This window comes from Carcharhinus amblyrhynchos, chromosome 4 (genome assembly GCF_965287045.1).
Source record: "Carcharhinus amblyrhynchos chromosome 4, sCarAmb.v2.hapA, whole genome shotgun sequence".
In the NCBI taxonomy this organism is placed as follows: Eukaryota; Metazoa; Chordata; class Chondrichthyes; order Carcharhiniformes; family Carcharhinidae; genus Carcharhinus; species Carcharhinus amblyrhynchos.
Genome location: NC_137327.1, coordinates 2727345 through 2741004, shown reverse-complemented (window position 1 = coordinate 2741004; position 13660 = coordinate 2727345). Strand labels below are relative to the sequence as shown.

The 13660-nt window shown below is 39.8% G+C and overlaps 1 protein-coding gene across 4 annotated transcripts in view; it reads right to left on the bottom strand.

Annotated features, from left to right (window-relative positions):
• Positions 1 to 8470: 8470 nt before the first annotated feature.
• LOC145341759 (protein LSM14 homolog A-like) overlaps positions 8471 to 13660 on the bottom strand; it is an 87281-nt gene continuing 82091 nt past the window's right edge. For 2 of the 4 annotated variants that reach the window (XM_080186675.1, XM_080186673.1), the window contains 2 exons: positions 12655 to 12886; positions 8471 to 10852 (listed from right to left, as the gene is read on the bottom strand). In XM_080186675.1, coding sequence (XP_080042801.1) covers positions 10829 to 10852; positions 12655 to 12886 — 256 coding nt within the window. In that variant the 3' untranslated portion in view covers positions 8471 to 10828. Of the gene's footprint in view, positions 10853 to 12654; positions 12902 to 13660 lie in introns of all 4 variants that reach the window. The other 2 variants (XM_080186674.1, XM_080186671.1) reach the window with 1 other exon arrangement.

Genomic DNA, 13660 nt, shown 5'->3' with positions numbered 1-13660 from the left:
CACTGAATAATGTTGTACAAGACAATTTAAAACATATTTATGAGACTCAGGTATTACTGACAAGGCCAGTATTTATTATCCATCCTTAATTGCCATTGAGGTCATGGTGAGCCGTTGCACTCTATTGTAGTGCAGGTACACCCAGTATTGATCAGGAGGCATTTCCATGCTTTTGACTCTTGACAGTGAAGAAATGGAGATAGATGTCCAAGTCAGGATGGTGTGAGGCTTGAAAGGAAACTTGCAGTTGGTGGTGTTTCCATTTGCTTGCTGCCTTTATTCTTTTACGCAGTAGAGTTTGTGGATTTAGATGTTGCTGTCTGAGCTTTGGGGAATCTTGGCTGTGCATCTTGCAAATGATATACTACACTAGCAGTAGTAGTGAAAGCACTGAATGTTTAAAGTGGTGGATGAGATGACAAACTTCAGGGATTATTGGAGTTGCACTCATCCAAGAAAATGGGGATGATTCCAAAAACATTCTGACATGTCCCCTGAGATGGCAGAAAGACAGTCAGCATGAGAGTTAACTCCCTCAGAATTCCAGCTTCTGAACTGCTCATCTAGCTGCAGTATGTGTGGGGGCTAGTCCAGTTAGATTTCTTGTGAAATAAACTACTACATCCAGGGTGCATCTTCAGAAGAATTACCAACCAAAATGTGACACAGACTCAAAAGAGATGTCAAGACAGAGCTTAGTCAAAATAAATGTTAAGGAACATTTTGGAAAAAAGAGGGAGATCTAGGGAGACAATTAATTTCACAAATGAGGATCAAAGCAGTTGATGGCACTACTATTAATGGTAGGCAGAAGGAAATGGGAGATTTAAAAGAGGGCATAATTGGAAGTCTGGGGATCCAAGGCTGGAAGCTTGAAGAGTATTCAGACATTTTAAGCCTCCCTTTATACTAATCTGAGGTCCCTATCTCCTTCAACAAGACAACCATCATCCCAGTACCAAAGGAAAACTTGGCAACGTGCCTCAATGACTCTATCTGGCTCTGACATCCATCGTTACAAAATGCTCCAAAAGATTAGTCATGGCACAACTCAATTCCGGCCTCCCAGATTGCCTGGATCCACTATAGTTTGCTTGTTGCCGCAACAGGTCCACAGCAGACACCATCTCCCTGGCCCAGCACTCAAGGCTGGAACACCTTGATAACAAGGACGCCTATTTCAGACTTCTAGTTGTTGATTACAGCTCAGCCTTCAACACTATTATTCCTACAAAACTCATTTCCAAACTCTGTGGTATGGAGCTTGGCTCCCCCTCCTGCGACTGGATCATAGACTTCATAACCCATAAACTCAAGTCATAAACGATAGGCGACACCTCCTCCAAATCATCCTCAAAACTGGTGCCTGACAAGGCTGTGTTCTCAGACCCTTACTATAATCCTCATACACCTACAACTGTGGGGCAAAATTCCCCTCCAACTCAAATTTCAAGTTTGCTGACAATGCCACTGTGTTTGAGACACGACTCACAAATGATGAGATGGAGTATAGGAGAGAATCTGGTGAACTGGTGCCATGACAATAACCTCTCCCTCAATGTCAACAAAACTAGGGAGATAGTCATCGACTTTAGGAAGCATAGTGGAAAAACATGTCCCTATCTACGTCAATGGGGATGGAGTGGAAATGGTTGAGAGCTTCAAGCTTTTAGGTGTCCAGATCACCAACAACCTGTCCAGGTCCCTCCATGCCAAAGCAATAATTAAGAAAGCCCACCAACGCCTCTACTTTCTCAGAAGACTAAGGAAATTTGGAACGTCCACTACAACTCTCACCTACTTTTACAGGCACCATAGAAAGCATTCTTCCTGGTTGTACCACTGCTTGATATGGCTCCTGCACTGTCCAAAACTGCAAAAAACTAAAAAGGGTTGTGAACGATGCCCAATCCATCACTCGAACCAGCCTCCCATCCACCGACACTGTCTATACTTCCTGCTGCCTCGGAAAAACTGCCAGCATAATCAAGGACCACATTCACCCGAGACAGTCTCTCTTCTACCTTACTCCATTGGGAAAAACATACAAAAGTCTGAGGACATGTACTAACTAATTCAAGAGGAGCTTCTTCCTTGCTGCTGTCAGACTTCTGATTTTTCTCTACACCCTAGCTATGACTGTAACATTACATTCTGCACTCACTCCTTTGCTTCATTAAGTTTGGTATGCTTTGATCATACAGCACGCAAGAAATAATGTTTTTGATTGTATACTAATACGTGATAATAAATCAAGGGAGGCAGTGGAAGACCCATGAGAACTACACTATCAGTTTGAACTCAAAATTTTCTTATCCTTCAACCGTTCACTCCAAGTCTATACTGACTGTTTACTGAACAGTGAGAATGTCTGTTACAGCTCAGGGTTTCTCTGGTTCAATTCGATTTTGAGGGATTGTATAACTCTTTCAGAGTAGTTGACAGGGTTTTTATTAATTTTTGAGGTGAGGTGAATGCAGAGGATCTGGTCGCTCCTCTCATGGCATGTTAGTGGAATCTTGCTGTGAGCAAATTGAAGGCATGTGTGAAGAATTATGAAGAGGTGCAATATGCCAGTTATTCTTGGGTTTTGAATGTGTAATTAGAAAATTCAAAAATCAGCTTGTAAAACAATTCCTCCATTAAAAATCTAGCATCAGGTTCAGGTTCTACGAGGTGTGCTGCAACAATTCATCAAGGCTCCTTAGGCAGTACCTTCCAAATCCATGACTTGCACCATACACATGGGAACATCACCACCTGCAAATTTCCCTCCAAGCCACCTACCATCCTAGCTTAGGGGCATACTTCTTTTCCTTCATTGTTGTTGAGTTGAATCCTGGAACTCCCTCCCTAACAGTACTGTTGGTGTTATCTATACCACACGTACTACAGCAATTGACCCACCACCTTCTTGAGGGCAATTAGGAATGGGCAACAAATGCTGATCCAGCCATCAATATCCACATCACAAAAATAAATTTGGAGTCTGACATTTGGACCCAAGGAATACCAAAATCATTCCTTGAGAAAGAAATTGGTGATCCAACAATTGGAAAACTTCAAACAACTCCAAAAAATTGCTCCAGGAAAACAGGTTTAAGGTAACTGGGAGTAATAGGAGAAATTTTGTTGCAAGTTATGGTCTGGAAAGTACTGCCTGAAAAGCTGCCTGGATGCCAATCCCATCATCACTTTCAAAAAGGGAACTGGATCAATCGCTTGCTAAAGAAACACGTGCAGGGCAATAGGAAAAGCGCTAATGGGATATGTAGCACAATACCAATGGGTCATATGGTCTTCTTTCTGTGCCACATGATTTCAAGAGGTGATCAAGAACATGTGAAAAAATGAGAAACATGATCACATTAACTTCATCGCAGGGTACACATTCACTTTCCAATTTGGTATTCTGGATACGGAATCCTAACATAAAATTCACACATTCAATGTCTTGTGATTTCATTTTTATTATTAAGATGTTTAAAATACATACATAGACACAGTTACAATTCATCAAGAAAGCTCATTAGAATTTGTTATGCTTTCAGGTCAAAGTCAGTTCATTAACTCGCATTTCTTAAAAAAAAAATTGAAAAATTTCTTGATTTTTTTTCTACCATACCTGTTTTGGGGGTGGGGAACAAGGGAAATAAGATGGGACAAGTTTCAAAAGCAATACACAAAAATCTGCAACCTTGCTACCAAGCCACAGCACTGTGACCTCTGCTGTGGAAGAACAGTACATGAAGCCCGTTACTGCAATTTGATCATGCCTTAGATTTGAACTTGTACATAATTTGTTTTTAAATTAGATCTAAAGTGTTAGGTCTTGATATACAGATCCAATACCTGTTCTAGTACAGTTCCAGGTGCAGCTAGAAGCCCCATGTGATATGAAATCCACTGGGTAAACAGCTTATAAACTCTCAATTTCAGACATATCTTCTATCTGCTTCAATACAGCACCCATACCCAACAGGAGTACCAGCCATGGAAGGTTGAAGGACCAGTAAATGAGAATGTGCCCATCAATTCTCTTTCCTCCCAGAAGATATTTAGACAAACTTGAACCAATGCAGGTAAACAGGGAGTAAGCTTACAGCGCATTATGGTGATATTGTAGAATCCAGACCACAGATAGCATTATTTTCCATCAATAGTACTAAAATGCCCCTTAATCCAAAATTTCAAAACCCAACAAACTTGAGTAGATCATAAAAACAGAAAATGCTAGAAAAACTTAAGCATATCTGGCAGCATCTGTAGAGAGAAACAGAGTTAATGTGGAGTCCAATGCGACTCTTCACAGAACCTTGTATTTATGTCCTTTTCTAAAAAAAAATACTTTTTTTTGAAAATCAATTTTGACACAACTCAACTTTCAATTCAAACTTCCTTGGGTTTATTTACCTGATCCTAACTACAGGTCAACAATTATGAAAAGAAGCTTTTGTACACAGTTTCCAACATACCCATTGTGGGAAAAGATCAACATGTTTTTCCATCTTGAGAAAATGCTTGTGGGGAACCATTCCAGGAAAAAAAAGAGCAGCAGAAACATTACACAATTAATGGGTGTAACTATCTTCACATTTTCTGTTCCTGTATTCAATGCTATTCTGTCATTGCTGCAGTGACAGGCACCATGGATACACTTTGTAGCACAGAATTTTTACATTGACCCAGCACTTCAGCATTTTAGCCCATCAAGTGGTAAACTGAAAAGTGCACACATTTGAATGGAGGTTCTGCGCCTGAATAGTACTCAATATTTCCCCTTCAATGCAAACACAATGCTTCCATGTTGTTCAAAGTTAATACAATGAAACTAGATTTAAGTGCAATAAAATTTAGATTAAATAACTATTAAATAGGGTAAGCTCAGTGAGTGACCATCTTCCTGCATTTTCCACAAGCAGGTCCTCCACAGTAAAACAATGGCCCTGTTTTGCATCACAGGCAACCACTTCTCTCTCTCTCTCCACGTCCCCCCACCCCCTCCAATCTCCTTGCACGTTATTATCGCGACAGTGCTGGAACCATTATATTCCAGCATTTGATTCATCAGTCTACCTCTGCTGAGCAGTCTTTAATCCTTTTAGCAGTGATTATCCAGTTCTTTTTTAAAAGTTAATGGACTGAGGATTCATCCACTTGCATTAAGAGTATATTTTACATGGTCTGCTACTCAATGTGGAAAGAGGAGTGGGTGATTTCAAGATCAGTTTTGCCTTGAGCCAAGAGTGTTAATGACATATCCCATTGGAATATACTTGCCAATGACCATGAAATGCAACACTTAACAATAATGTCAGGCACTCAATCTTGAATGACAGATCTGTATTAAGCTATACAAGGTTTTTTAAAAAATAAATAAATCAATACTTCTTAGCTTAATTTACAATCCAAATCTGAAAATCTACATTGCCAATCCTACAGATTCCAGTCAGTGTACAAATAATTCAAATGTCTTGCACCATAAAAGCCTTTCAAGAAGTTATCAAAATTGTCCTTAGCCACAAGACAAAGTACCTCAAAAGTAATTGCATTCAGAAAAGGGGCAAGGATATTGTAGCTCTTTAGGAATCCAAACAGCAATTGTGAATACTAAAATGTTTCTTAGTAGCTCCTATAAGTCAAAAAATATCCAAAAATACAGGTTTTTATATTCAAATTCTCAGAATCTTTTTGGAATCAATTTCTCAAGCCTAGACAACAACCAGAGTTGAACAAATTGATCCAATTCGGTGATTTAAAAATTCCTGAAACAGCAGAATTCTTGTTTTCAGGAATGAATCATCACACGATCCAGAGTTTCAAAGAAATATAGGTATGTGATCTTTCTGTTTGTCATTTGGTTGCAAGCATCCAGTTTTTAAACCTCAATAAAAAAAAATACAAAATGTTATTAATTTAATGTCAATATGTCACAATCTAATTGAAGACATGTACCACATACATCCCCTGATGATGCCCAGTTTGATTCCAGATCAAGTACATTGCAAACCTATTTCCTTATGTTTGCAGACCAGAAGCTGAACTATGGACAAATATAAGATTAAGGAAATCAAAAATCAAAGTGTTTGGAGCAGAGAGCATCTCTGCCAAAAATAAAATTTGCAAATGTCATAACAACAGGTAGTTCAAGCTTTGGAAAAAAGGTGGAAATGGATCGAGTAAAAGAAAATCAGGAACCCAAGTTAAAAAACTCCTTCAAAAATTAATGATCACAGCAGGAGTTTGTTTTAACCCTACGAAAATCCAATGTGTTTTTATACTGAATTTCACATTCCAAGCACTCCCAAAAGTCATGTGTAGTATGTGGCCAAGGCTGAGTAAATGCTCCCTCCACACAATCCCAAGTCCTGCATTGGTCACTTTTAGATCAGCGTGCTCTTTATCGATTTGCAACCAGGCATTTCAAATTGCCTTAGTGCCACCTTTGCAGTGAGATCTAGTGGGAACATGACCTCCAGGAACTTGGTTAAGTTCTCCTCAACTCATTTTCGCCATTTCTAAGTAGCAAAAACGGTAATCCCATCAGACTGGGGATCCAGTTTTGTACCCAGACCTCAGGGGGTGAAACTCACTGCACCCCCTAATCCAATGTCAAATCAGTGGGAGGTATTCAAAAGCAAGATTATACAGACACACTGTAAGCATGTCCCTACACAGGAAAATGGTAGTACCGCCCTATCTGGAGCCCCCCTGTTATACTGAAAAGACACGGTAAAATAAAGTACAACAAGAAAGCTTATAATGGTCACAAAAAGCTTAATGCTGTTGACAGCCCAGAGTACAGAAAATACAGGAGTGAAGGAAATCAAAGAGAGAATAGGATAAAATATTGGCAAGTAAGCTCAAAGAAAATCCAAATATGTTTTACAGATCAAGAAAATAACTAAAAGGGTAGAAGCCTATCAGAGGTGGTAGCTTTTGTGCTGATACTGAAAATATGGGCAGGGTTCCTGATGAGTACTTTGTCTTCAAGCAGACATTTTAGATAAGGGATTTGGAGTATTAATTTCAATAAATATAAGAGCAAATACTGGGTCATGGACATCCTTGAAGATGGATAAATCATGAGGGCTGGATGGATTGTATCCCAAGCTACTGAAGGAAGTCAAAGAGGAAATAGCTGATGTTCTGAGACAAGGTATCAGAGGACTGGAATCTGCAAATGTTGTATCATTATTTAAAAAGTGTGCGAGGAACAGGCCAGAAAATCTGAGGCTGGCCACTCTGACTTAAGTGATGGGCAATTTATTGGACTCAGACAGAGGATAAACTGTTAGTCAGAAAGGCAGGGATTGGTCAAGAATAGTTTGGTCAACATAGTTTTGTTCAGGGAAAATCGTGTGTTACTAACTTGATAGACTTATTATGAGAGGTATGATTGGGAAATTTGAAGACAAAAATTAGCCATATAATTGATGGTGAAGAGGATAGCTGTTGACTCCAGAATGATATCAATAATGGTTTAATTGAATGTGGAGAAAATGACAAAGAATTCAATCTGGAGAGGTGTGAGGTAATGCATTTGGGAAGAGCAAACATAGCAAGGGAGTATCAATAAATGCAAGGAAATGGAGTGGTGTAGAGGAAGTAAGAGATCTTGGAGTGTGTATATATAGGTCCCTGAAGGTGGCAGGACAGGCGGATAAAGTGGTAAATAAAGCATATGGAATGCTTTTCTTTGAGGCACTGAGTACAAAAGCAGGGATGTAATGACGGAACTGTATAAAATGGTTGTTGGGCCACAAGTGGAATTTTGTGCATTTTCCTTGATACTTTACAAGGACATAATAACTCTGGAGAGAGTTCAGAGGAGGTTACCAGGGCTTGAAAATTGCAGCTAATAGGAAAGGTTGGATAGGTGAGGATTGTTTTCCTTAGAACAGAGCAGGCTGAGCACTGACCTAATTGAGGTGTACAAAATTCTGAGGGGCCAAGATTAAAGGTGCTTGGTAGAAGGATTAGAAGGTACATGCAGAAAAACATTTTCATCCAGAAAGTGGCGGGCATCTGGAATATACTGCATGAATTGGGTGTTGAAGCAGAAACAATTGACTCTTAAAAAAGGTGCCTGGACCTACACCTGATGTGCTGCAACCTGCAAAGCTAGAGCAAGTGCTGGAAACTGGGATTAAAATGAGGCACTAGTCTTTTTTTTTCCCTTTTTTGGCCGGCTGGAACAGAATGATGGATCAGGCGCATCTTTAACTGTAACTTTTCTATAGTTCCTCCCAAAATGTGTTCCCATATAATCAGGACCAGCTTCTCCTAACACAGGCCAAACAGCAAACACTGCTTGTATTAGGTTGTACACATTTGGAAAAGTTTTATACACTGAACCATGCCACCCACCACACCACTCCACCCCCCCACCCCCACAAAAAAGGACCAATCAGAAAAGAATTACAATTTAGGGCCAAGTCTTTTGCACCCTCTCGCGCCTCCCCCCCCAATCAACTAACCCCAACTCCCACCCTACTTCATGAAACAAAAAAAAAGCCTCTTATTTGAGCACAATATTACTCCACTCATCAGGTCTCCTAGAAGCACTGCAGAAACAATAAGAATTCTCCTTGACCAGAACTACCTTCTTCCAGTTTATCACAGGCAGCTCATTGGTCCAGATGCTGTGGTGTTTCAAACTTCATTCCTTCCCCCAGTAGACAGTAACTGCTCAACGGGTAATCAGCTTTCCAGTACTTCAGTCAATGCTAATCATGACTAACTGAACAACAGTGAAGATAACTACACAACTTGACTTTGAAGACTGGACACATCACACACAAACCCCCTGTTGTTCCTTTCTTTATGCTCAGGAGACTGCTGCTGAACCAGTGCCCTCCAGCTGCAGAGGGAAATAAGTACCTCAAGTATTCTCCCAACACTGCTGAACTGGCCAAGCCTTTGGTTAATGTTGCCTGAAAATAAATGGAGTTCCTTGAAACACATCAACAAGCAGCTGAATTTTCTGAACAATAGTTTATTTCTCATTATTGAATAAAAACCTCATGTCGAGTCAGTGAGGGAAACAGAAAATACACTATGTGGTAAATCTCTGAGTCAAATAAACATCAGAGTATTAATATTCAAAGTTAAGGGAGAGGGAAAAAACAAAGTTTATATGTTCATAGCAACTATAGTATTTAGAATAGTTTGGAGTACAGCAAGAGACAATTCAAATAACCAGTGTACAAGGTATTGCCACATCTGTTCTACATATCCACTAACCTGCTACCTCTGCCTGGATTTGGGTAGCATCTTCTCAAGCACTCAGTAGCATTCACTGGCTGAAGTAACTTGCATTAGCTCAAATTTTAAAACTGTAATTGGGTCTCGCTCTTTAAAAAACAGTAACAATGGGAATAATGCACTCATTGAAGAGCTGGTACAGAATACAATTTGTTGGGTTTTCCTTTTGCAAGTGTGTCTACATTGTAGCTGTGATGGGATATCAGTCACACTTGCTGATCATGGCTGCATTCCACACCATGTACAAAATGCAGTGTAGTCTTAGGTGGGTTATATTTTGATGGGAGTCAGTGAATATAAAGTTCCCCACTCCTTGCAAGTGACAACTCCCTTTAGATACTGTTCCAAAGCATTATATTTGTCAAAGAGATATAAAGGGAGCGTGGCTTCACCGCAAGGTAACCTTGGAGTTAATTTTTGTGTGTTTACCTGGGATTCCATTTGCATCAGTTCATCCCCATCCAACCCCAGCCCATCCCCTCAAACTAATTAAATCAAATAAATATAATACAGATAGCTTGGATATCATAAAACACAACAGCAAAGTCCCAAGATATTGAACTACTTCCTCAAACTCACTGACTGACATTTGTTAGCTATTCAATAATATTTAGTGTATAGTTACTTTTATTATTATTTGATGAGCATAGCTAGGAACGTGGCGAAAGATGAATAATGACAGTGACAGAGCAAATACATCTCTTGCATCATTAAGCTCAAATTTATGGGCAAGACATTATCAGGGCACCAACTATACACTATATATTACATGTCAATAGTGGAGTTCAAAATCAATTTCACATGGCTATATAAATTCAAAACTTGCTGCTCTTTGGATCCCTTTTTGCTTTGTATATCTCAAGAGCTAAATTTACCCACAATTTAAAAAAGCTACAAATTTAATATTCTTTGTTCGAAATGAAAAGTTCTAACAGTTGGGAGACACCAGAAAGTTTCGTAACTCAGCTCCATCCTAGGAAGGAGGTGTATCTCCAACGTCTTAAATCATGAAAGATGTTCTGATCCCATGTTTTTTTCCTTAAAAAAAATTCCAGCCACACGTTAAGTATGTATTTGTCCTACGCAGATTAAAGCTAAGTCTTATCGTTTGGAAAAAATAAATCTGAATAGCTTTCAATGTAGTTTTCTGTAAAGTATCAGAGTCAGGCTGTAATCACAGTAAGTGGCCAGCTGCATACAGTATTCCTTGCAACTGACTGCAATTTTATCAAACATTTTCAGTAATAAGAAATCACTCATCATCAATGCAAAAATACTGGAAAGCTCCAACATACTAGTCATATCTATACATTTACAAATTTTCCTTCTGCTATTTCAAAGACAAATATTTAATGCTCAACATTTTAAAGACGGACCTTCTGCACAACAAGATATTGCTTGTTCCCCCTTTGAAGTCAAGCACGTAAATACCAGTGCTGGTGACAGATGTACAGCAAATTACTTTCTTCATTTTTGCTGTTAAAAAATAAGTTTGAAACTAAACAAATTCTCTGGACTGGGTAGATCTAAAGTCCTTTTTCTGCGAAATCCAGCTTGTATACTATGCAGCAACTTTATTGTCCTTCTGTGAAGAGAAAAATTGAAGCATATCAATAAATGTGTTGGGGTTAAAGCCATCTTCCCTCTGCACAAGTGTTAACTGACTTCCAAGTTTCAGCAAGAAACTTTTTAAATCGCTGACTAAAGTGATGTGTCATCAAGCACATGATTTTGAAAAACTTATGAAAAAGTCTGGATTTCAGTGGCACTGACTTCAAGACATCCCAATGAATTATTTCTGATAAGTAAAAACAGAAATTCTGGAAACACTCAGTCAGGCAGCATCTGTGGAGACAGCAGCAGAGTTAATGTTTCAGGTTTGCAATCTGTCATCACACCTGGTATGTTACCTTCTCTCCTCGTAGATGCTACCAGACTGACTTAGTATTTCTCATGTTTCTGATTTCCAATATCGGCAGTATTTTGTTTTTGTACTTTGAAGGAGCCACAGTTGCAGTGCAAGGAAGCACACCAATTTGTGTACAGAAAGGGGTTACCAAAAGCAATTCAATCACCAGATAACCTGTCCTAGCCACACAAATGAGGGGGAAATAAATGGTCAGGACATCACAGACAACTCCCCTGCTAAGGTTCAATACAGCTTCTTGACTTTCCTCCATCTTCTGCTGTCAGGAAAAAGGATAGAAAAGTTTGAGGTCACATACCAACTGACTCAAGCTCTTCCCTGCTGCTGTCAGACTTATAAATGGACTTACCAAATATTAAACTTGTCTTCCTCTACACCCTAGGTGCAACTGTAACACTACATTCTGCACCCTCTCTTTTCCTTCTCCCTTTGTATTCTATGAATGATATGTTGTCTGTGTAGCATGCAAGAAACAATACTTTTCACTGTATGCTAATGCATGTGAGAATAATAAATCAAATCAGAGGTTCCAGGTGGCAATATTCACAATATTAGCGCAAGCCTTCAATTTCACACAAGGGAACGTGGGTCTGTCCTGACAGTTCAGTTTTCATTACTGAAAGCCACAAACTCTAGTATTTGAGCCATTATGGTCAGGAAGGTTCAATTCCAGGTCTGTGGAGAGTCCGAGGACAGTAGTCGGAACATAGGGGCACGGGGAGAACGGAGATGGAAGAAGAATGATCAGGGATTCCAATTGCCATCTAGCAATTCCACCTGCAAGGACATCAGGATTGGACTTGGCAATGCCCGCTTTTTGAACTGTAGCAACATTCACCACTGAGGCTCTGAACTGAACTGCAACTTGGGTGAGTTCATTATGGGTGTCCATCACTTGCACATCCATAGCTTAAACAATGAGTTAGTGCCTTCAGGACAGATGCAACAAAGGGCAGAATGCAACAGGGAAATAAACCAACAATTTTACAATTTTGGTTGGACCAGATTCCAAAAATACTAAATTTAAAACAAAAAGGGCAGTCAGACTTTTATTGAAAGAGAATTGGGACAATTTGTGCAGAACCTTTACCCAGCAGGTCCATGCCCAGTTGTTATGCTTCAAACAAGTCTCCACTCACCCAACTTCATCTCATTCTATCAACATCTCCCCTTTCTCCCAAATTATTTACCTTGCCCGAAATGCATCAATGCTATTTCCCCTCCTTGCGGAAGGAGTTCCAACTCTCTGGTGCTCCAGTTTCCTCCCTGAATTGGCTATTAGATATATTATTTGTGGGCCTTAGAGAAGAAAAATAGAGGACTCTAAAACTATGTACAACGCAAAGAGCAAAAATTACAAGTTCAGCGAAGTGTGTATCGTACCATCACCCCTTCACGCAATTCCAGTTTCCTGGAATTGAGCAATGTGACATTAAAAAAATTATAAAGGATAGAGTTACCCTGTATTCAAAATCTGAGAACTCTCTGCCTCCTCCACGGCCTCCTCTGAGTCCTCCACGAAAACCACCACGGGGAGGCCCAAAGTTCCCTCTCCCTCCACGACCCCTTCCGCCCCGATATCCATAACCACCTCGTCCTCTGTAGCCCCCACGGCCACGCATTGGGCGTAGTGGTATTCCAAACGTTTCTGCATTTATCCGCCTCTCCTCAGCCCAGGTGGGTCTCCGATCCCTGGAAGAGAAATAGCTGACAAGAGAATTATAGTGCATGCTCATCATATGTAAATCACCTGCAAAACATTAGTAACAAGAAAAGGCCATTCAGATCCTGGAGTGTGTTGTTTCTTTCAGTTAGGTCATGCTAGGCCTTCAACTTTTTACCTGCCTTGGAACCATATCCCCTGAGACCCTTCACTTATAAATATTTTTCTTGAGTCTTGAAAATTTAATTGAGCCCCCAAATATCCCCAATCCTCTGCGTGAAATCGGTTCAATAATTTCACTCCTAACTAGCTTAACTTTAAGGTCAAGTCACAAGAACCCAAATGACATCGCAATTTAAACGAGAATGATTGCCTTTTGCTCAAATGTAAATTATAGTTTTAAAACATTAATTCTCATTAATTCTCATTAATCGTCACTGGTAAGGGCCATTATTATTGCCTATCCATGGTTGCCCATAAAAAGTTGATGGTGCGTCTGTGCAAAGTATTGCTCCTTAGAAGGCTTTGCATCTCCAACAAAGACGCACAGCTTTTGCTGCAAATTAATCCAGGGCACCATCTGTGCTGTTCCGCTGTTCAGCAGATGGATAATACTGGCAGAACGGTATTAACAATGCCACTGCATACTCTGAGAGCAGGAATGGATTGTGGGTCTCTGGCAAGTCTCTCCAACAAGCAGCATTACTCTCAAATGCTTCACACTAACAGCATTCACACTGCGTTTGCAATTTATATATATTTACAGGCAGAAAATTGCATCTATGTAAATTTTAAATGTTGTG